At 49.4% G+C, this 22,212-nt stretch overlaps 1 protein-coding gene across 2 annotated transcripts in view; it reads left to right on the top strand.

The window, feature by feature from the left end:
• Positions 1-1,498: 1,498 nt before the first annotated feature.
• Positions 1,499-22,212, top strand: part of camsap1 (calmodulin regulated spectrin associated protein 1) — a 49,506-nt gene continuing 28,792 nt past the window's right edge. For both annotated transcript variants that reach the window (XM_031890724.1, XM_031890723.1), the window contains exons 1-4: positions 1,499-1,921; positions 12,733-12,895; positions 17,846-18,108; positions 20,877-21,038. In XM_031890724.1, coding sequence (XP_031746584.1) covers positions 12,733-12,895; positions 17,846-18,108; positions 20,877-21,038 — 588 coding nt within the window. In that variant the 5' untranslated portion in view covers positions 1,499-1,921. The remainder of the gene's footprint in view (positions 1,922-12,732; positions 12,896-17,845; positions 18,109-20,876; positions 21,039-22,212) is intronic.

Raw genomic sequence — 22,212 nt, 5'->3', positions numbered from 1 at the left:
GTGTAAGTGGGCCCTCCTGCTCCTGACCATTTGGCCTGTTTCATTGTCTTTCCCTATTTTTAAATGGGAAGAAGAAAGAGGAAAAATAGATGGAAGAATAGATGCTAGCATGTAAATAAAAGAGACTAGGAGAATAAAGAGGTTGGGTGAGAAAAGGAGAAAAAATAGTCTAGAAAGTGAGCCTAGGGTCTAAGGTTTTCTGGTGGGCCCTGTGTTCCCAGTCTGACACTGTTTAAAAAACCTCCCCAACTCCCGCCAGATCATCCCTGTTCAAATCCAGCGGCGTAACTAGGGAGTGAGGGTGCAGAGGGTGACTGCAGGGTGCAGTGGGTGACAGCAGGCAAAAGTAAAGTCATGTGTAGCGGAAGTGACATTACACACAACATGGCGTCACCTCTGCAACCTGGGGGCCGGTCTAGGGTGGCACCAGAATTAAATATAGCCCCGGTGCCTCCTACAGCTGAGGTGACATGTCTAAATATACTGCCTGCTCAGGGCACAGCTGATGTTATAAAGAGGGTGCCATACCATACGGGCAGGCCTGAATTTGTGGAGAGGCCACAAAGGCCCGAGCCTACGTTGGCATAAATTTAGAGGCGGCATGGCGCCCAGCAGCACGTAAAATTTGCTCACATACGGAGCACAAGGGACGCGCAAAAATCTTCAGCACCTCCTGTCCCCAGTGCTCCGTATGTGCAGGGTCGGACTGGGGGTACAGGGCCCACCGGGGCTCCTGCAGGTGCCCCCATCTGCCGTGTCCCCTAACCCCCCCCCCCGTGTCAGGGGAGGAACAGTCAGGCAGGGGGAGTGCCAGCAAGGGTCGGGTCTAGGCCGCCGGGGCCCACCAGGTTTTTTCCCGGTGTCCCGGCGGCCCAGTCCGACCCTGCATATGTGAGCAAAAAGGATGCGCATGGCATAATCCTGAGGGGGGGGGTGGTAGGGTCAGGCTAAGCCGACCAGGCGCCCTAGGCAACCCGCCACCTCGCCCCCCCCTACTGCGTGTGCTTTGGCATGCATGTGCAGTCGTGAGGGGGGGTTCCCAATGGATCATTGCCCCCACCGCGTAATGACAAGTGGCGGGGGCAATGAATAAAGAGAGCAGACTAGGGGTAGGCAGGAGAGGTTGCTGCTAGCGCCCCCCAATCGTTGTGCCCTAAGCAGCTGCCTCTTCTGCCTACCCCTAGTTCCGGCCCTGGGGAGTGGGCCTCTAGGCACCCTAAACAGAAATCCAGTGGGTTTCTCCTCACAAATTATTTTCAAATGCTTGAAAGTATTTAAAAGTAATGGACTTGATGTCTCAGTCCTGTCAAACCAAGTATAAGGTGTGACTGGGAACAAGAAGGGAGGCGGGGCCTCATTTCATAAAGCGCGGGAAGTGCATTACCCCACCGCGCATGCGCCGCAGGTAACTGCTCAAGCGCTAGGGCCCAGCCGCGCATGCGCTATTGCTAGCTTAGCCTGAGTGCTTTAGTCCCATTCTGCTCATGCGAATTCCAGAAGGCGGATGCCTAGAGAACATTGCGCTGCGCATGCGCCGTAACGCAGACTGATACCCCATCTCTAGCAGTAGCAACACGCCGCGCCTGCGCATTGGAGCTTTGAAGCGCCCAGCGAGTCCTTCTGTGTGTTCCTGTCAGGGCCCCACAACCGGCCGCGCACCTGAGGGAGGAGGAGGAGGAACGGCGGCGGGATTGGGCGGGAACAGTGCCCCCTCCCCAGTACGGACTATCACAGGAGCTGCTGCTTCGGGGGGGGAAGAGCCTTTCGGTGACAGGAGGGAGGGGTCACCGGCTCCGCCCCGCTCTGCCCCTGGCGGCCCGGCCGGCTCCGTATGTGAGTGTTTGGGAGCCGGTTGTCATGTAGGCCCCTCAATTGGCTTGATCCTTACCGGCACCTGTCCATTCATTCATCCCCCGGAGAGGTAGGTAGTGACCCAGGCTCTGTGGGTGACAGGTGGGTGTCATTATGGGCAATGGGTGCTGTGTATAGGGGAATTGTGTCTGTACGCTGGGGTTTGGCAGGGGCTGCTGGGAAATGTGTTTATGTGTATTATGTACATAGTAATGCTATGGCAGGGCCTGTATCTGTATAGAAATAGCAGGGAATATATATGTTACTCTCTAAATATCCATTGTATCAACTGGAGTCAGGCAGGGCCTGTATCTGTATAGAAATAGCAGGGAATATATATATTACTCTCTAAATATCCATTGTATCCACTGGAGTCAGGCAGGGCCTGTATCTGTATAGAAATAGCAGGGAATATATATATGTTACTCTCTAAATATCCATTGTATCAACTGGAGTCAGGCAGGGCCTGTATCTGTATAGAAATAGCAGGGAATATATATGTCACTCTCTAGATATCCATTGTATCAACTGGAGTCAGGCAGGGCCTGTATCTGTATAGAAATAGCAGGGAATATATATATGTTACTCTCTAAATATCCATTGTATCAACTGGAGTCAGGCAGGGCCTGTATCTGTATAGAAATAGCAGGGATTATATATATTACTCTCTAAATATCCATTGTATCAACTGGAGTCAGGCAGGGCCTGTATCTGTATAGAAATAGCAGGGATTATATATATTACTCTCTAAATATCCATTGTATCAACTGGAGTCAGGCAGGGCCTGTATCTGTATAGAAATAGCAGGGAATATATATATATTACTCTCTAAATATCCATTGTATCCACTGGAGTCAGGCAGGGCCTGTATCTGTATAGAAATAGCAGGGAATATATATGTCACTCTCTAGATATCCATTGTATCAACTGGAGTCAGGCAGGGCCTGTATCTGTATAGAAATAGCAGGGAATATATATGGCACTCTCTAAATAGCCATTGTATCAACTGGAGTCAGGCAGGGCCTGTATCTGTATAGCCATTGTATCAACTGGAGTCAGGCAGGGCCTGCTGGGAACTCTGTGTGTCTGTAGGCCTGCTGTGTGTGTGTGTGTATATATACAGTATATAACCCTTTGTGTGACTGTATGGGCCTTATATACATTGCTGGGTGGCAAGGGCTAGTGGGAGCCCAGTGTGTATATATGGCTATTGTATAACCTGGGATCATTCAGGAGTTGCTGGGAACCCCGTGTGTATATATGGGCTGTATAACAGGCATAGGTTTGGCAAGGGCTGCTGGGAACTCACTATCTATATCTGGATATGTAGGAAGTGCTTGGTCTGGGGAATGGCAGGGCCGCTGGGCAGCCTGTATATTTGGGCAGTGCTTGGTCTGGGGAATGGCAGGGCCGCTGGGCAGCCTGTATATTTGGGCAGTGTTTGGTCTGGGCAATGGCAGGGCCGCTGGGCAGTCTGTATATTTGGGCAGTGTTTAGTCTGGGGAATGGCAGGGCTGCTGGGCAGCCTGTATATTTGGGCAGCGCTTAGTCTGGGGAATGGCAGGGCCGCTGGGCAGCCTGTATATTTGGGCAGTGTTTGGTCTGGGCAATGGCAGGGCCGCTTGGCAGCCTGTATATTTGGGCAGTGTTTAGTCTGGGGAATGGCAGGGCCGCTTGGCAGCCTGTATATTTGGGCAGTGTTTAGTCTGGGGAATGGCAGGGCCGCTGGGCAGCCTGTATATTTGGGCAGTGTTTAGTCTGGGGAATGGCAGGGCCGCTGGGCAGCCTGTATATTTGGGCAGTGTTTAGTCTGGGGAATGGCAGGGCCGCTGGGCAGCCTGTATATTTGGGCAGTGCTTAGTCTGGGGAATGGCAGGGCCGCTTGGCAGCCTGTATATTTGGGCAGTGCTTAGTCTGGGGAATGGCAGGGCCGCTGGGCAGCCTGTATATTTGGGCAGTGCTTAGTCTGGGGAATGGCAGGGCCGCTGGGCAGTCTGTATATTTGGGCAGTGTTTAGTCTGGGGAATGGCAGGGCCGCTGGGCAGCCTGTATATTAGGCAGTGTTTAGTCTGGGGAATGGCGGGGCCGCTGGGCAGCCTGTATATTTGGGCAGTGTTTAGTCTGGGGAATGGCGGGGCCGCTGGGCAGCCTGTATATTTGGGCAGTGCTTAGTCTGGGGAATGGCGGGGCCGCTGGGCAGCCTGTATATTTGGGCAGTGCTTAGTCTGGGGAATGGCAGGGCCGCCTGTATATTTGGGCAGTGCTTAGTCTGGGGAATGGCAGGGCCGCTGGGCAGCCTGTATATTTGGGCAGTGTTTAGTCTGGGGAATGGCAGGGCCGCTGGGCAGCCTGTATATTTGGGCAGCGCTTAGTCTGGGGAATGGCAGGGCCGCTGGGCAGCCTGTATATTTGGGCAGTGTTTAGTCTGGGGAATGGCAGGGCCGCTTGGCAGCCTGTATATTTGGGCAGTGCTTAGTCTGGGGAATGGCAGGGCCGCTGGGCAGTCTGTATATTTGGGCAGTGCTTAGTCTGGGGAATGGCAGGGCCGCTGGGCAGCCTGTATATTTGGGCAGTGTTTAGTCTGGGGAATGGCAGGGCCGCTGGGCAGCCTGTATATTTGGGCAGTGCTTAGTCTGGGGAATGGCAGGGCCGCTGGGCAGCCTGTATATTTGGCCAGCGCTTAGTCTGGGGAATGGCAGGGCCGCTGGGCAGCCTGTATATTTGGGCAGCGCTTAGTCTGGGGAATGGCAGGGCCGCTGGGCAGCCTGTATATTTGGGCAGTGTTTGGTCTGGGCAATGGCAGGGCCGCTTGGCAGCCTGTATATTTGGGCAGTGTTTAGTCTGGCTAATGGCAGGGCAGCTGGGCAGCCTGTATATTTGGGCAGTGCTTAGTCTGGGGAATGGCAGGGCCGCTGGGCAGCCTGTATATTTGGGCAGTGCTTAGTCTGGGGAATGGCAGGGCCGCTGGGCAGTCTGTATATTTGGGCAGTGTTTAGTCTGGGGAATGGCAGGGCCGCTGGGCAGCCTGTATATTAGGCAGTGTTTAGTCTGGGGAATGGCGGGGCCGCTGGGCAGCCTGTATATTTGGGCAGTGTTTAGTCTGGGGAATGGCGGGGCCGCTGGGCAGACTGTATATTTGGGCAGTGCTTAGTCTGGGGAATGGCGGGGCCGCTGGGCAGCCTGTATATTTGGGCAGTGCTTAGTCTGGGGAATGGCAGGGCCGCTGGGCAGCCTGTATATTTGGGCAGTGCTTAGTCTGGGGAATGGCAGGGCCGCTGGGCAGCCTGTATATTTGGGCAGTGCTTAGTCTGGGGAATGGCAGGGCAGCTGGGCAGCCTGTATATTAGGCAGTGTTTAGTCTGGGGAATGGCAGGGCCGCTGGGCAGTCTGTATATTTGGGCAGCGCTTAGTCTGGGGAATGGCAGGGCCGCTGGGCAGCCTGTATATTTGGGCAGTGCTTAGTCTGGGGAATGGCAGGGCCGCTGGGCAGCCTGTATATTTGGGCAGTGCTTAGTCTGGGGAATGGCGGGGCCGCTGGGCAGCCTGTATATTTGGGCAGTGCTTAGTCTGGGGAATGGCAGGGCCGCTGGGCAGCCTGTATATTTGGGCAGTGTTTAGTCTGGGGAATGGCAGGGCCGCTGGGCAGCCTGTATATTAGGCAGTGTTTAGTCTGGGGAATGGCAGGGCCGCTGGGCAGCCTGTATATTTGGGCAGTGCTTAGTCTGGGGAATGGCAGGGCCGCTGGGCAGCCTGTATATTAGGCAGTGTTTAGTCTGGGGAATGGCAGGGCCGCTGGGCAGCCTTTATATTTGGGCAGTGTTTAGTCTGGGGAATGGCAGGGCCGCTGGGCAGCCTATATATTTGGGCAGCGCTTAGTCTGGGGAATGGCAGGGCCGCTGGGCAGCCTGTATATTTGGGCAGCGCTTAGTCTGGGGAATGGCAGGGCCGCTGGGCAGCCTGTATATTTGGGCAGTGTTTAGTCTGGGGAATGGCAGGGCCGCTGGGCAGCCTGTATATTTGGGCAGTGTTTAGTCTGGGGAATGGCAGGGCCGCTGGGCAGCCTGTATATTTGGGCAGTGCTTAGTCTGGGGAATGGCAGGGCCGCTGGGCAGTCTGTATATTTGGGCAGTGCTTAGTCTGGGGAATGGCAGGGCTGCTGGGCAGACTGTATATTTGGGCAGTGCATATACTGGGGAATGGCAGGGCAGCTGGGGCAGCCTGTATATTTGGGCAGCGCTTAGTCTGGGGAATGGCAGGGCAGCTGGGCAGCCTGTATATTTGGGCAGCGCTTAGTCTGGGGAATGGCAGGGCCGCTGGGCAGCCTGTATATTAGGCAGTGTTTAGTCTGGGGAATGGCGGGGCCGCTGGGCAGCCTGTATATTTGGGCAGTGCTTAGTCTGGGGAATGGCAGGGCCGCTGGGCAGCCTGTATATTTGGGCAGCGCTTAGTCTGGGGAATGGCAGGGCCGCTGGGCAGACTGTATATTTGGGCAGTGCTTAGTCTGGGGAATGGCAGGGCCGCTGGGCAGCCTGTATATTTGGGCAGTGCATATACTGGGGAATGGCAGGGCCGCTGGGCAGCCTGTATATTTGGGCAGTGCTTAGTCTGGGGAATGGCAGGGCCGCTGGGCAGCCTGTATATTTGGGCAGTGCTTAGTCTGGGGAATGGCAGGGCCGCTGGGCAGCCTGTATATTTGGGCAGTGTTTAGTCTGGGGAATGGCAGGGCCGCTGGGCAGCCTGTATATTTTGGCAGTGCTTAGTCTGGGGAATGGCAGGGCCGCTGGGCAGCCTGTATATTTGGGCAGTGTTTAGTCTGGGGAATGGCAGGGCCGCTGGGCAGCCTGTATATTTGGGCAGTGTTTAGTCTGGGGAATGGCAGGGCCGCTGGGCAGCCTGTATATTAGGCAGTGTTTGGTCTGGGGAATGGCAGGGCCGCTGGGCAGCCTTTATATTTGGGCAGTGTTTGGTCTGGGGAATGGCAGGGCCGCTGGGCAGCCTGTATATTTGGGCAGCGCTTAGTCTGGGGAATGGCGGGGCCGCTGGGCAGACTGTATATTTGGGCAGTGCTTAGTCTGGCGTATGGCAGGGCCGCTGGGCAGCCTGTATATTTGGGCAGCGCTTAGTCTGGGGAATGGCAGGGCCGCTGGGCAGCCTGTATATTAGGCAGTGTTTAGTCTGGGGAATGGGGGGGCCGCTGGGCAGCCTGTATATTTGGGCAGTGCTTAGTCTGGGGAATGGCAGGGCCGCTGGGCAGCCTGTATATTTGGGCAGCGCTTAGTCTGGGGAATGGCAGGGCCGCTGGGCAGCCTGTATATTTGGGCAGTGCTTAGTCTGGGGAATGGCAGGGCCGCTGGGCAGCCTGTATATTTGGGCAGTGTTTAGTCTGGGGAATGGCAGGGCCGCTGGGCAGCCTGTATATTTGGCAGTGCTTAGTCTGGGGAATGGCAGGGCCGCTGGGCAGCCTGTATATTTGGGCAGTGTTTAGTCTGGGGAATGGCAGGGCCGCTGGGCAGCCTGTATATTTGGGCAGTGTTTAGTCTGGGGAATGGCAGGGCCGCTGGGCAGCCTGTATATTAGGCAGTGTTTGGTCTGGGGAATGGCAGGGCCGCTGGGCAGCCTGTATATTTGGGCAGTGTTTAGTCTGGGGAATGGCAGGGCCGCTGGGCAGCCTGTATATTTGGGCAGTGTTTAGTCTGGGGAATGGCAGGGCCGCTGGGCAGCCTGTATATTAGGCAGTGTTTGGTCTGGGGAATGGCAGGGCCGCTGGGCAGCCTGTATATTTGGGCAGCGCTTAGTCTGGGGAATGGCGGGGCCGCTGGGCAGACTGTATATTTGGGCAGTGCTTAGTCTGGGGAATGGCAGGGCCGCTGGGCAGACTGTATATTTGGGCAGTGCTTAGTCTGGGGAATGGCAGGGCCGCTGGGCAGACTGTATATTTGGGCAGTGCTTAGTCTGGGGAATGGCAGGGCCGCTGGGCAGCCTGTATATTTGGGCAGTGCTTAGTCTGGGGAATGGCAGGGCCGCTGGGCAGCCTGTATATTTGGGCAGTGCTTAGTCTGGGGAATGGCAGGGCCGCTGGGCAGCCTGTATATTTGGGCAGCGCTTAGTCTGGGGAATGGCAGGGCCGCTGGGCAGCCTGTATATTTGGGCAGTGTTTAGTCTGGGGAATGGCAGGGCCGCTGGGCAGCCTGTATATTTGGGCAGCGCTTAGTCTGGGGAATGGCAGGGCCGCTGGGCAGCCTGTATATTTGGGCAGTGCTTAGTCTGGGGAATGGCAGGGCCGCTGGGCAGCCTGTATATTTGGGCAGCGCTTAGTCTGGCGTTTGGCAGGGCCGCTGGGCAGCCTGTATATTTGGGCAGCGCTTAGTCTGGGGAATGGCAGGGCCGCTGGGCAGCCTGTATATTTGGGCAGCGCTTAGTCTGGGGAATGGCAGGGCCGCTGGGCAGCCTGTATATTTGGGCAGCGCTTAGTCTGGGGAATGGCAGGGCCGCTGGGCAGTCTGTATATTTGGGCAGTGTTTAGTCTGGGGAATGGCAGGGCCGCTGGGCAGTCTGTATATTTGGGCAGTGTTTAGTCTGGGGAATGGCAGGGCCGCTGGGCAGCCTGTATATTTGGGCAGTGTTTAGTCTGGGGAATGGCAGGGCCGCTGGGCAGCCTGTATATTTGGGCAGCGCTTAGTCTGGGGAATGGCAGGGCCGCTGGGCAGCCTGTATATTTGGGCAGCGCTTAGTCTGGGGAATGGCAGGGCCGCTGGGCAGCCTGTATATTTGGGCAGTGCTTAGTCTGGGGAATGGCAGGGCCGCTGGGCAGTCTGTATATTTGGGCAGTGTTTAGTCTGGGGAATGGCAGGGCCGCTGGGCAGCCTGTATATTTGGGCAGTGTTTAGTCTGGGGAATGGCAGGGCCGCTGGGCAGCCTGTATATTTGGGCAGCGCTTAGTCTGGGGAATGGCGGGGCCGCTGGGCAGCCTGTATATTTGGGCAGTGCTTAGTCTGGGGAATGGCAGGGCCGCTGGGCAGCCTGTATATTTGGGCAGCGCTTAGTCTGGGGAATGGCAGGGCCGCTGGGCAGTCTGTATATTTGGGCAGCGCTTAGTCTGGGGAATGGCAGGGCCGCTGGGCAGCCTGTATATTTGGACAGATATATGTGGATATTAGGTTCCCTGGGTAGGTATGTCTTTAAGCTTATAGTTGTAACTATATATGCAGGGCTGTAATTTTTCTGTTTAGTAAGGGCCTTTTGGGCCTCCACTCTCAGGTCTGGGTGCCCCCAGCTGTTTCATAGTATGGGATGGCATTCCTGCCTGTGTGCCCTACATACTGTATGCATACATTTATAGGTGTTTTATGACCAAGGGTATTGCAAGGGCTGCTGGAAACCCCGTGGGCACATCTGTATACATTATTATGTTTATGTACGCATAGGAGGACTGATTTTGGCTGGGTTAGGGGGCAAGGGCAGACAACAAAGAGCCTGTAGGATGCCAGTATGCGTATATGGCACGTTGGCACGGGGCTGGCATTCTCGTTTGCGGGGGCCCAATAGATGTAGGATACAATGAAGGGCAGACGATATTATGTATCTGTTTGTATAGCAGCATATAATGATATAATAATATAAATATAAAGCCGCTGTACGCTGCTTACCCGCCAGCACACTGCCAGTTGGCCTCACGCTGTGGCCTCGTCAAGCACCGGCCTAAATGTCACCCACTGCTGTGCTCTCGGACTGTTTGTATTTCCCAGCAGGCCTTGTACTTGTGCCAATCTGTGCTCTGGGCACATTCAGAGCTGAATGATGCCAGCTAGTCTGGATATCCCTCTATGTTGGAATTCAGGCAAGCAGAGATGGTGTTAGATTCCCATAGACATTGACAGTACCTGAAACAATTTTCATCTCAACATTTTGCTCAGTGGGTCCTTAAAGGGCTAGTTCACCTTTTAATGGATTTAATATTTTATTCTTCACTGTTTTTCGACCTTTTTGTTCAGCCGCTATCTGGTTGCTAGGGTAAATAAGGCCCTAGCAACCAGATAGCTGCTGAACAAAAAGTAGAAGAGGGGGGGAATATGAATAGGAGAGGGTCTGTATATCTGTTCGGCCATCTTTGCATTTACAGTAAAGCATACGTGCCTGCAGGGAATTCCGTGAGTCCAGTGCCCTTTCATAGAAAGGTATTTTTGGGTTTCTAGTTGCCTGTCTGAAAGGTGATATGTGGGGGGCTGAACCATTACTCTTTCAGAGGAGTGCCGGCTGGGGCAGAAAGTCAGCAGTTATAGTCACTTGGAGGTACAGGTATGGGACCCGTTAGCCTTTCTGTATTTCGGAACTTTCTGGATATCTCCCATTGACCCCATTATAAGCAAATAATTTTTATTTCATAAAAATGATTCCCTTTTCTCTGTAATAATAAAACAGTACCTGTACTTGATCCCAACTAAGATATAATTACCCCTTATTGGGGCAGAACAGCCCTATTGGGTTTATTTAATGGTTAAATGATTCCCTTTCCTCTGTAATAATAAAACAGTACCTGTACTTGATCCCAACTAAGATATAATTACCCCTTATTGGGGCAGAACAGCCCTATTGGGTTTATTTAATGGTTAAATGATTCCCTTTCCTCTGTAATAATAAAACAGTACCTGTACTTGATCCCAACTAAGATATAATTACCCCTTATTGGGGCAGAACGGCCCTATTGGGTTAATTCATGGTTAAATGATTCCCTTTTCTCTGTAATAATAAAACAGTACCTGTACTTGATCCCAACTAAGATATAATTACCCCTTATTGGGGCAGAACGGCCCTATTGGGTTTATTTCATGGTTAAATGATTCCCTTTTCTCTGTAATAATAAAACAGTACCTGTACTTGATCCCAACTAAGATATAATTACCCCTTATTGGGGCAGAACGGCCCTATTGGGTTTATTTCATGGTTAAATGATTCCCTTTTCTCTGTAATAATAAAACAGTACCTGTACTTGATCCCAACTAAGATATAATTACCCCTTATTGGGGCAGAACGGCCCTATTGGGTTTATTTCATGGTTAAATGATTCCCTTTTCTCTGTAATAATAAAACAGTACCTGTACTTGATCCCAACTAAGATATAATTACCCCTTATTGGGGAAGAACTGCCCCATTCGGTTTATTTAACGGTTACATGATTCCCTTTTTCTCTGTAATAATAAAACAGTACCTGTACTTGATCCCAACTAAGATATAATTACCCCTTATTGGGGCAGAACAGCCCTATTGGGTTTATTTAATGGTTAAATGATTCCCTTTTCTCTGTAATAATAAAACAGTACCTGTACTTGATCCCAACTAAGATATAAAATGGATTAAGATCCTGCTGCAGGCCGTACAGGAACGAGCCAGGCTTAGTGCAGGGAGAGGGCCACAACAGGAAGAAGATCAGGACAGTGTTTACGTAGGAAGGGGCCCGGGATATAAGGAAGGATGCCGACCCCCCGAGGAGGAGACAGGGTGGGATTATCTGCTTTGCCCGTGTCAGCAGCTGCCTTTGTATATTTGATGTTTGGGAATAATCTGTGAACTCAGGCAAAACACACAATTATCCTGCAGCACAAGCCAATCCCCACAAAAGCTGCCCCCCTCCCTACGAGGATTTGGGGCTATAGGCAAATACGTGCTGCCCCATTCTCTCTCCCTTTCAAGATTTTAGACCTATCAGGAAAGAGGAAAAAAAAGGGGCTCAGCCTTTTGTTATTCATTGTACTAAGCTGTCTCTCTTCTGCCTATTGTGAGTGTAATCTGTAGGTGTGAACTTGTTGGGTCGGGGGGGGGGGAGAAAAATAGCACCCATGTAGAAAATCTGAACCATTTTTACTTTCGTTAGAATTAAAGGGCAACTATCACCATGAAATTGCTTCTCTCAGGTTGATAGAGCAATACAATTAAAAACTATTGTTTTAATGGTATTGCCCGCCCTATAAAGGAGGTCCTGTTAGGTGGGGGGGTGTTATTTAACATGCATGCACTTAATAAGTGGGACCCCCTCTCGTTTGCTCAGATCTCAGCCAATGCAGTGGGGCAAATCAGGGTGATCCAGTCTATGGTCCCCCTGGGCCAGTAATTGGATCATAATGGGGGCCTAGGGACAAGTCTGCATCATCACTATGGTTTCTATCCAGATTGTGATTGGACAAGGGCCCCATACACAGGCCAATAAGCTGCCAACTTGATCTGGAGAGGCGGAGTTGGGAGTTCTTACTGGCCCATGTATATATCATCGGCCAAGGGCTAACAGACTGCCATTGAAATTGGGCCTGTGTCTTGTTATAAAGTCGCATAATATATAACTCGCCCAAAACTACAATGACCAGAATGCATTGCTGCTGCTGGATAATAGGGTTAGTGTAACAAAAGACCCCTCTGAGCATCTCTACAAGGCAATTCCAGCTTCATTTGTTGCCCAAATTCATAGGAAATGACTGTTTTTATTTTTAGAAATCATTTTTAAAGGGGAATACCACCTAAAAACTGCCCTTTGTGCGTAATTAAAACAAATGTAATTATAAGCAGTGTTCCAATATATGTATTTGGATTGGAAATATATTTGCTACTGAAATCAGTATCTGGCTGGCTGCTGTAAAGTCTCTCCATGGCCGGTTCTGACTCCTGAAACCGCTGTAGCTGATTAGCCAATTTGAACCTGAAGTGACTTCTGCAATATTGTTTCAAGAGTCGGAACCAGTGGACAGAAAATACTTTTTTTCCAACAGCAACCTGTAATTTGCGGCAGGCCAGTGTCAGAATGCAAGCCTTTTGCTATTGGCAAGTCGCGCTATGGAATTATAAGAATGCAGATGGTCTCTAACACAACTTCCCGTGTCTCTCTGTTTATTGCAGATGGTGGACGTTGGCCTAAGCGCTTCCGGCGACGGCACCAGAAGAAAAATGGAGTCCTTGGCTGACGGCACGGTGGAGGTGGTGCCGCTCGATATGTACGACTCGTTCAGGGCTAAGATTGCTGCTAACTTACAGTGGATTTGTGCGAAGGCCTACGGAATAGGTAACAATGCGCTCTCTTTATCTGGATAGAATGCTAAGAATGTTCACCGGGTTTTGTGCTCGAGAGGTCAGCCACCCCTATTCACTAAATAGTTTTACAGAATAAAACTTGGCCAGGTGTTCATTGGGCAGGTTTGTTTTTCAGGGGCTCATTGATCACTCCTATTACCTAGGGACCTTAGATTGTAAGCTCACTGGGGCAGGGACTGATGGGAATGTGATAGGGACCTTAGATTGTAAGCTCACTGGGGCAGGGACTGATGGGAATGGGATAGGGACCTTAGATTGTAAGCTCACTGGGGCAGGGACTGATGGGAATGTGATAGGGACCTTAGATTGTAAGCTCACTGGGGCAGGGCCTGATGGGAATGTGATAGGGACCTTAGATTGTATACTCCACTGGGGCAGGGGCTGGTGGGAATTTGATAGGGACCTTAGATTGTATACTCCACTGGGGCAGGGGCTGATGGGAATGTGATAGGGACCTTTGATTGTATACTCCACTGGGCAGGGGCTGATGGGAATGTGATAGGGACCTTAGATTGTGAGCTCACTGGGGCAGGGACTGATGGGAATGTGATAGGGACCTTAGATTGTAAGCTCACTGGGGCAGGGGCTGATGGGAATGTGATAGGGACCTTAGATTGTAAGCTCACTGGGGCAGGGGCTGATGGGAATGTGATAGGGACCTTAGATTGTATACTCCACTGGGGCAGGGGCTGATGGGAATGTGATAGGGACCTTAGACTGTAAGCTCACTGGGGCAGGGGCTGATGGGAATGTGATAGGGGCCTTAGATTGTAAGCTCACTGGGGCAGGGGCTGATGGGAATGTGATAGGGACCTTAGATTGTAAGCTCACTGGGGCAGGGGCTGATGGGAATGTAATAGGGACCTTAGATTGTAAGCTCACTGGGGCAGGGGCTGATGGGAATGTGATAGGGACCTTAGATTGTAAGCTCACTGGGGCAGGGGCTGATGGGAATGTAATAGGGACCTTAGATTGTAAGCTCACTGGGGCAGGGACTGATGGGAATGTAATAGGGACCTTAGATTGTAAGCTCACTGGGGCAGGGGCTGATGGGAATGTGATAGGGACCTTAGATTGTAAGCTCACTGGGGCAGGGACTGATGGGATTGTGATAGGGCCCTTAGATTGTAAGCTCACTGGGGCAGGGGCTGATGGGAATGGGATAGGGACCTTAGATTGTAAGCTCACTGGGGCTGATGGGAATGGGATAGGGACCTTAGATTGATGTTGCGCTATGTAATTAAAGGATAATAATCATTAGGCAAACCATAATGAAATAAAAAAAGAAAATTAAAGGCAGTGGTTCTGGTATTTCTGGAGGGTTTAGGCAGTTTGGGAGGCAGAGTTGCCAGAGCAGGAAGTGGCCCCTGTCTCGCCATCCAGTCTCGTAAACAATCCACAAACCAGAGCTTCCCGGCTCCCTGTCACTTGCAATGAAAGGATGGGGCATCTCTGGGCAGCTCCGGGCAAGTTATTTGGGCTAATGCTCTCTGGCAACAGGGCCCTGCAAGCTGTATAATAGTAACGCAGGCCTCACCGCTGACTTTCACCTTGAAATCCCTTACTACGATCCTCCGAGTATGAGCAAATACTGCCACAGCTTTGAGTTTCAGAAACTATTTGGTTGCTAGGATCCAAGCTACCTTGGCAACCAGGTTGTGGTTTGAATGCGAGACATGATATATGAATAGGATAGGGGCTGAATAGAAAGATAAGGAATAAAAAGTAACAATAAGAATAAAACTGGAGCCTCACAGAGCAATAGGGTTTGGCTGCCGGGGTCAGTGACCCCCATTTGAAAGCTGCAAAAAGGCAGAAGAGAGAGGCAAATAATTCAAAAACTAAAAAAGTGAAATAATGAAGACCAATTGAAAAGTTGCTTGATTTGCAAGATCATTGGGACCTTGTGGCGTTTGTTCCCTATTCCCTGGAACTACAGAGAGTGGGGTTTATTGCAGTTGTTTTACATACAGAACAAGGGATTATTATACTATTTACTGTGTGATGTTTTTTAACCCTATCATCTTACTTGAGTTCTAAAAAAGTGTAATGTTCCCAGTTTTGGGGAGAAATACAATGTTTTACCCAGTGAGAATGAGGAATGAATGGATATTGGGGAGTTGTATCAGGAGTCAGAACCAGCAGTGCAGGGAAGGGAAAGGGACAGACACAGTGACAGTTACACATAACTATAAACCCAGTGAGAATGAGGAATGAATGGGTATTGGGGAGTTGTATCAGGAGTCAGAACCAGCAGTGCAGGGAAGGGAAAGGGACAGACACAGTGACAGTTACACATAACTATAAACCCAGTGAGAATGAGGAATGAATGGATATTGGGGAGTTGTATCAGGAGTCAGAACCAGCAGTGCAGGGAAGGGAAAGAGACAGACACAGTGACAGTTACACATAACTATAAACCCAGTGAGAATGAGGAATGAATGGGTATTGGGGAGTTGTATCAGGAGTCAGAACCAGCAGTGCAGGGAAGGGAAAGGGACAGACACAGTGACAGTTACACATAACTATAAACCCAGTGAGAATGAGGAATGAATGGATATTGGGGAGTTGTATCAGGAGTCAGAACCAGCAGTGCAGAGAAGGGAAAGGGTTTACATCCCCTTTAAAGGGATCAGCTGGCATTCTGTATAATGTACATGTGTCAGTGCCTCAGTAACTGCCATCTTGTCTCTCTGGCAGGGGCAGGGGGATGCTGGCACATATAGATGTGGGAATGGCAGTGGGAGCTGCCGTGTTGCAGAGCCATAATGTTCCAGTTCGTAATAGCGCGCAGTTAATTAAAAGTAAAGGGGGGAGAAGCCATTAAGAGCCTGTGTTATTGCACAGCAGCACATAATAGAATGGCACATCCCATTTACTCACTCTCCCATGATTCCCCTTGCCTGTCTCTCTGTCTGTCGGAGAGAAATACAAGACTACTAGCTTGCTCTATAGCAGGGACAGCTCTTGCAGAACTACAATTCCCAGCATCCTCCATCATAATGTAGGGTTAAACATTAGTGGGAATTCTACTACAGCAACACAAACCAGCCTCCAGCATGGGAATAACAATCAGCTGTCTGTTACCCCCACCCCATCCTGCAATTATATTTGCCCGGCTAAATACCCTGGGGGGTTGTACCTCCACAACAGCAGCTCAAGTGATAAATGGGCCTTTTATATATATATATATATATATATATATATATATATATATCAGAAATTTAACTTACCCTTTCCCTCCGCCATCCCCACATCACATCCCCACGTCTCTGGGCTAGGAAAGTACCGGGGCAGCTTGCTGTTGGCCTGATTTATGATTTAACCCTTTTTCTGGTTCCTAAGATAGTTGACCATAGCAACCTAACTATTAATGATAATTGAAAAAGGGATTAACACAAGTTTTAATATGTTATAGAATGGCCAATACTAAGCAACTTTTCTAATGGTCTTCATTGTTTATAGTTTTTGAATTATTTTCCTTCTGCCTCTTTTCAACTTTCAAATGGGGGTCGCTGACCCCGGCAGCCAAACCCTATTGCTCTGTGAGGCTCCAGTTTTATAGTTATTGTTACTTTTTATTCCTTCTCTTTCTATTCAGCCCCTCCCCTATTTATATATCAGTCACTCTCTCAAACCACTCCCTGGTTGCTAAGGTAATTTGAGCCCTAGCAACAGGATAGCTGACCCCGGCATCCAAAACCTATTGCTCTGTGAGGCTCCAGTTTTATAGTTATTGTTACTTTTTATTCCTTATCTTTCTATTCAGCCCCTCCCCTATTTATATATCAGTCACTCTCTCAAACCACTCCCTGGTTGCTAAGGTAATTTGAGCCCTAGCAACAGGATAGCTGACCCCGGCATCCAAAACCTATTGCTCTGTGAGGCTCCAGTTTTATTGTTATTGTTACTTTTTATTCCTTATCTTTCTATTCAGTCCCTCTACTATTCATATATCTGTCAATCTCTCAAACCACTCCCTGGTTACTAAGGTAAAATGGACCCTAGCAACCAGATAACTTCTTAAATTCCAAACCAGAGAGCCGATAATCAAAAAACGAAGACCAATTGCAAATATCTCAGGGGGCACGCAAACTTTCTTGGGATAAGAACAACTATAAAGGAAGCGGACCCCACAGTCCAGGCCCCCCTGGGGTCTGCTTCCTATATAGTTACCCCACTGCCCCCAGACTGATATAGAACAGTTAAAATTATGCCTCATATGCTATAGCCCTTCATCTGTTTTATTGTAAATATACAGTTGTCTGGGGCCAATAACATCCACTAACGCAATCTCCCAGCATCCCTTGCCAGTTTGCTGTGCAGAGGGATTCTGGGAGTTCTGCTTTGGCTGCCAGTAATGGTAGGAATTAGCAATGGCGGCTGAGGGTGACATCTGAACATTACTGATGACAGGGAGGCACAGGTTAACTACATTTATGCTCCATTTATGTTTTTTTTACCTTGTTGCTGTCTTTATTCACGCTGCCAACCAAGCAATGGTTAGAATACCAGGATAAGTTGACTAAAATGTGTAGAAATAACCAGTACACCTAAATCTACCCACTAAGGTCTCTTATTCCGATAGAACCTGGGGTAAGTATTCCCAAGCCGGGGGCCCATTGTCATTCATCAAAGGGATGTGTGTCATTATATCCCTAAGCGACTACCAGCTGCTCAGGGCACACGTGTAGGGGGGGGGGGGGGATACACAATTTACACAAAAGATCTCATCTGCTCAGACTGTTAACGGCTTGATTAAGAGAATTAAACATGGCCGCTTCCCCTATAAATGTCTGGATTACGTATGGCAGTGTTTATTTTATTTCCCCTTGAAAGTGGGGTTTCCTGATTCCAGGGGGGGGTCTCTAATTTCCGGGTGTAATGATTCCTAACCTGTATTTGTGTGCTTTGTCCCCAGATAACGTCCCGGAGGAGCTGAAGGACCCTTTCTATACAGATCAGTACGAGCAGGAGCACATCAAGCCACCTGTCATCAAGCTGCTCCTCTCCAGCGAGCTCTACTGCCGGGTCTGCAGCCTCATCCTAAAAGGGGACCAGGTGGCCGCCCTGCAGGGTCACCAACCCGTCATTCAGGCTTTATCCCAGAAGGGCATTTACGTCATGGAGAGCGACGAGGCACCTGTGTCCGATTCGGACCTCAGCTGCTCTCCAATCAAAATGGTCAGTATTGAACGATGTCTATTGTTTGCTCCATGCATTCTCAGACCATAACCCCCCTCCTCCATTTTGGCAATACAGGTATGAGATCCGTTATACAGAAAGCTCCGAATTACAGAAAGCCTGTCTCCCAAATAATTCAGATATAATTCCCCCCCAATAAGGGGTAATTATATCTTAGTTGGGATCAAGTACAGGTACTGTTTTATTATTACAGAGAAAAGGGAATCATTTAACCATTAAATAAACCCAATAGGGCTGTTCTGCCCCCAATAAGGGGTAATTATATCTTAGTTGGGATCAAGTACAGGTACTGTTTTATTATTACAGAGAAAAGGGAATCATTTAACCATGAAATATACCCAATAGGGCTGTTCTGCCCCAATACGGGGTAATTATATCTTAGTTGGGATCAAGTACAGGTACTGTTTTATTATTACAGAGAAAAGGGAATCATTTAACCATTAAATAACCCCAATAGGGCTGTTCTGCCCCCAATAAGGGGTAATTATATCTTAGTTGGGATCAAGTACAGGTACTGTTGTATTATTACAGAGAAAAGGGAATCATTTAACCATTAAATAAACCCAATAGGGCTGCTCTGCCCCCAATAAGGGGTAATTATATCTTAGTTGGGATCAAGTACAGGTACTGTTTTATTATTACAGAGAAAAGGGAATCATTTAACCATTAAATAAACCCAATAGGGCTGCTCTGCCCCCAAAAAGGGGTAATTATATTTACAACGGATCCCATACCTGTACAACAAGAAGTTACTTGGCCCTAGAGACAATATTTCTTGGGCCCTTTCTCCTGCCTGCATTGTTGCTGCTCTGGGTGCAGCTGGGCGGCGTTTGCCCTCTCTAGCCAATCAATATCCCCTATACAGTATAGATTGGCAACACTGCGCCATGGTCTCAGCTGCAGGGCAAGCTAAATTAGACAGCGGAAATAATAAAGGGGCAGGGGGGAGTGATTATTTATACGGTTGCTTTTTAATACAGTTAAAGGGGAACTTCACCCAACACACACTTTTTGCCGTAATGAACATAAAAGTCGTCTTCCGAAATATAGTCAACAATTTTACAATTATTGTAAAAAGTTATTTATATATATATATATATATATATATATATATATATATATTATCGCTGTTCTCCCTCACCATATTGGCCCTGCAGGGATAAAGCATAGAATTTAATTCATGGGCAGTGTCTGCTATGGTTTTGTCCGGTCACATGGTGTCAGAGCGGTTGCTCTGAAGGGCACAGCAATGACCTTTTCTTATCTACTCTTGTATGTTAGCCCTTGCTGTAATGCTTATGCAACTGCCTCATTGTGATACCCTTAAAGGGGTGGTTCACCTTTAAGTATGTGGTAGAATAGACCATTCGAAGCAACTTTTCAGTTGGTCTTTATTTTTAATTTTTTTTTATTGCTTTTGAATTATTTGCCTTCTTCTACCTCTTGGCCCGGCACATAGGTGACCAGAACAGGACCAGATCCACATGTTGGGAAGCAGTCGGATCTAATCTTCTTAAAGAAGAAGGAAAGTTTTAAGCACTAGGGGCCTAACATTGAGTCAATGGGAGGTGCCTGACCACTGAGTCAATGGGAGGTGCCTGACCATTGAGTCAGTGGGAGGTGCCTGACATTGAGACAGTGGGAGGTGCCTGACATTGAGTCAGTGGGAGGTGCCTGACATTGAGACAGTGGGAGGTGCCTGACCATTGAGTCAGTGGGAGGTGCCTGACATTGAGACAGTGGGAGGTGCCTGACATTGAGTCAGTGGGAGGTGCCGGACCATTGAGTCAGTGGGAGGTGCCGGACCATTGAGTCGGTGGGAGGTGCCGGACCATTGAGTCGGTGGGAGGTGCCGGACCATTGAGTCGGTGGGAGGTGCCGGACCATTGAGTCGGTGGGCTGTGCCGGGCCATTGAGTCGGTGGGCTGTGCCGGGCCATTGAGTCGGTGGGCTGTGCCGGGCCATTGAGTCGGTGGGCTGTGCCGGGCCATTGAGTCGGTGGGCTGTGCCGGGCCATTGAGTCGGTGGGCTGTGCCGGGCCATTGAGTCGGTGGGCTGTGCCGGGCCATTGAGTCGGTGGGCTGTGCCGGGCCATTGAGTCGGTGGGCTGTGCCGGGCCATTGAGTCGGTGGGCTGTGCCGGGCCATTGAGTCGGTGGGCTGTGCCGGGCCATTGAGTCGGTGGGCTGTGCCGGGCCATTGAGTCGGGGTGCGGGCCATGGTCGGTGGGCTGTGCGGGCCATTGAGTCGGTGGGCGGTGCCGGGCCATTGAGTCGGTGGGCGGTGCCGGGCCATTGAGTCGGTGGGCGGTGCCGGGCCATTGAGTCGGTGGGCGGTGCCGGGCCATTGAGTCGGTGGGCGGTGCCGGGCCATTGAGCCGGTGGGAGGTGCCTGAACATTGAGCCAGTGGGGGGGGGTGTCTAACATTGAATCAGTGGGAGTTTGAGTCGGTGGGAGGTGCCTAACATATTGGTACCCCTTAATGATGAAAACTGTAGTTCTCCTTAAAGTTTACTCCCTACTTTTGATTAATTTCAAGCTGTTTGTGTGCTTAAGGCGAGCGCTGCACCTTGGGATAATATTTGCCTCCCCAGCGCTGCGGTATGTTCATGTATGTGACCTTGTTGGCTTGTTACCCAGTCGCACCGGAGCAGCAAATATAACTGAATTATCTCATTATCTCAGGCAACTTGATATGGAAACAAGCTTATCTTCCGCTTCTAACATTTCCCTTTTCTGTTTGCCCAGAGCGCCCACATGTCTATGATCGATGCCCTTATGATGGCCTACACCGTGGAGATGATTAGTATTGAGAAAGTCGTCGCTAGCGTCAAGCGCTTTTCTACATTTAGTGCCTCAAAGGAGCTGCCGTATGATCTAGAGGACGCTATGGTGTTTTGGATCAATAAGGTGTGCGCCCAGAACATTCCTTCTCTGTATATTTGTATTTATACATATGGGAGGGAGGTGCCATAGTGTTTCCCTTAGACAGTACAGTATGGGGGTACAGCTTATTGTGTGCCCAGAACATTCCTTCTCTGTATATTTGTATTTATACATATGGGTAGGAGGTGCCATAGTGTTTCCCTTAGACAGTACAGTATGGGGGTACAGCTTATTGTGTGCCCAGAACATTCCTTCTCTGTATATTTGTATTTATACATATGGGTAGGGGGTGCCATAGTGTTTCCCTTAGACAGTACAGTATGGGGGTACAGCTTATTGTGGGCCCAGAACATTCCCTCTCTGTATATTTGTATTTATACATATGGGTAGGGGGTGCCATAGTGTTTCCCTTAGACAGTACAGTATGGGGGTACAGCTTATTGTGTGCCCAGAACATTCCCTCTCTGTATATTTGTATTTATACATATGGGTAGGGGGTGCCATAGTGTTTCCCTTAGACAGTACAGTATGGGGGTACAGCTTATTGTGTGCCCAGAACATTCCTTCTCTGCATAGTCTGAACTGCTGATTTTGTTTGTTTGAATGTTGCTAAGGGACAGCACCACCTAGTGGCCATAAACTCAGCTGCCCTGCTACAAGCCTTAGATTAGCTGCCAGTTATGCTGGAAAGGTACTCGGTGAGATCCCCATGTTACGGGATGTGGGTGAGGCTGTGCTGTTAGCTAATTATGTATTTATGTGTGCAGACAAGAACAGGCAGTTCCATTGATTAAAAAATCAATTATATCTATCTATATATATATATATATATATATATATATATATATATATATATATATATATATATATATATATATATATATATATATATATATATATATATATATATATATATATATATATATATATATGCCCCCTATTGTATAATATAAGGATATTATAAGTCACTGAGGAGTTCCATGACCACATAAAGGTACGAGGCCAAAGGCCAAGCCATGGAACTCCAATGTAACTTTTAATATCCTCATATTTTACAACAGGGGGGACTTTATTATAATATACAAGTTTCAGTGAGTCATGTGACAGAAATGACATCACTAAGCTCCGATTATAACTGATGACATCACTAAGCACCGTTTATAAGGATATAATTTACAGTTTGGAAATGACTAAACTG

The sequence above is a fragment of the Xenopus tropicalis genome, chromosome 8, assembly GCF_000004195.4.
Source record: "Xenopus tropicalis strain Nigerian chromosome 8, UCB_Xtro_10.0, whole genome shotgun sequence".
In the NCBI taxonomy this organism is placed as follows: Eukaryota; Metazoa; Chordata; class Amphibia; order Anura; family Pipidae; genus Xenopus; species Xenopus tropicalis.
Note: the sequence above shows the minus strand (reverse complement) of the source record. Positions and strands in the feature narration are given on the sequence as shown.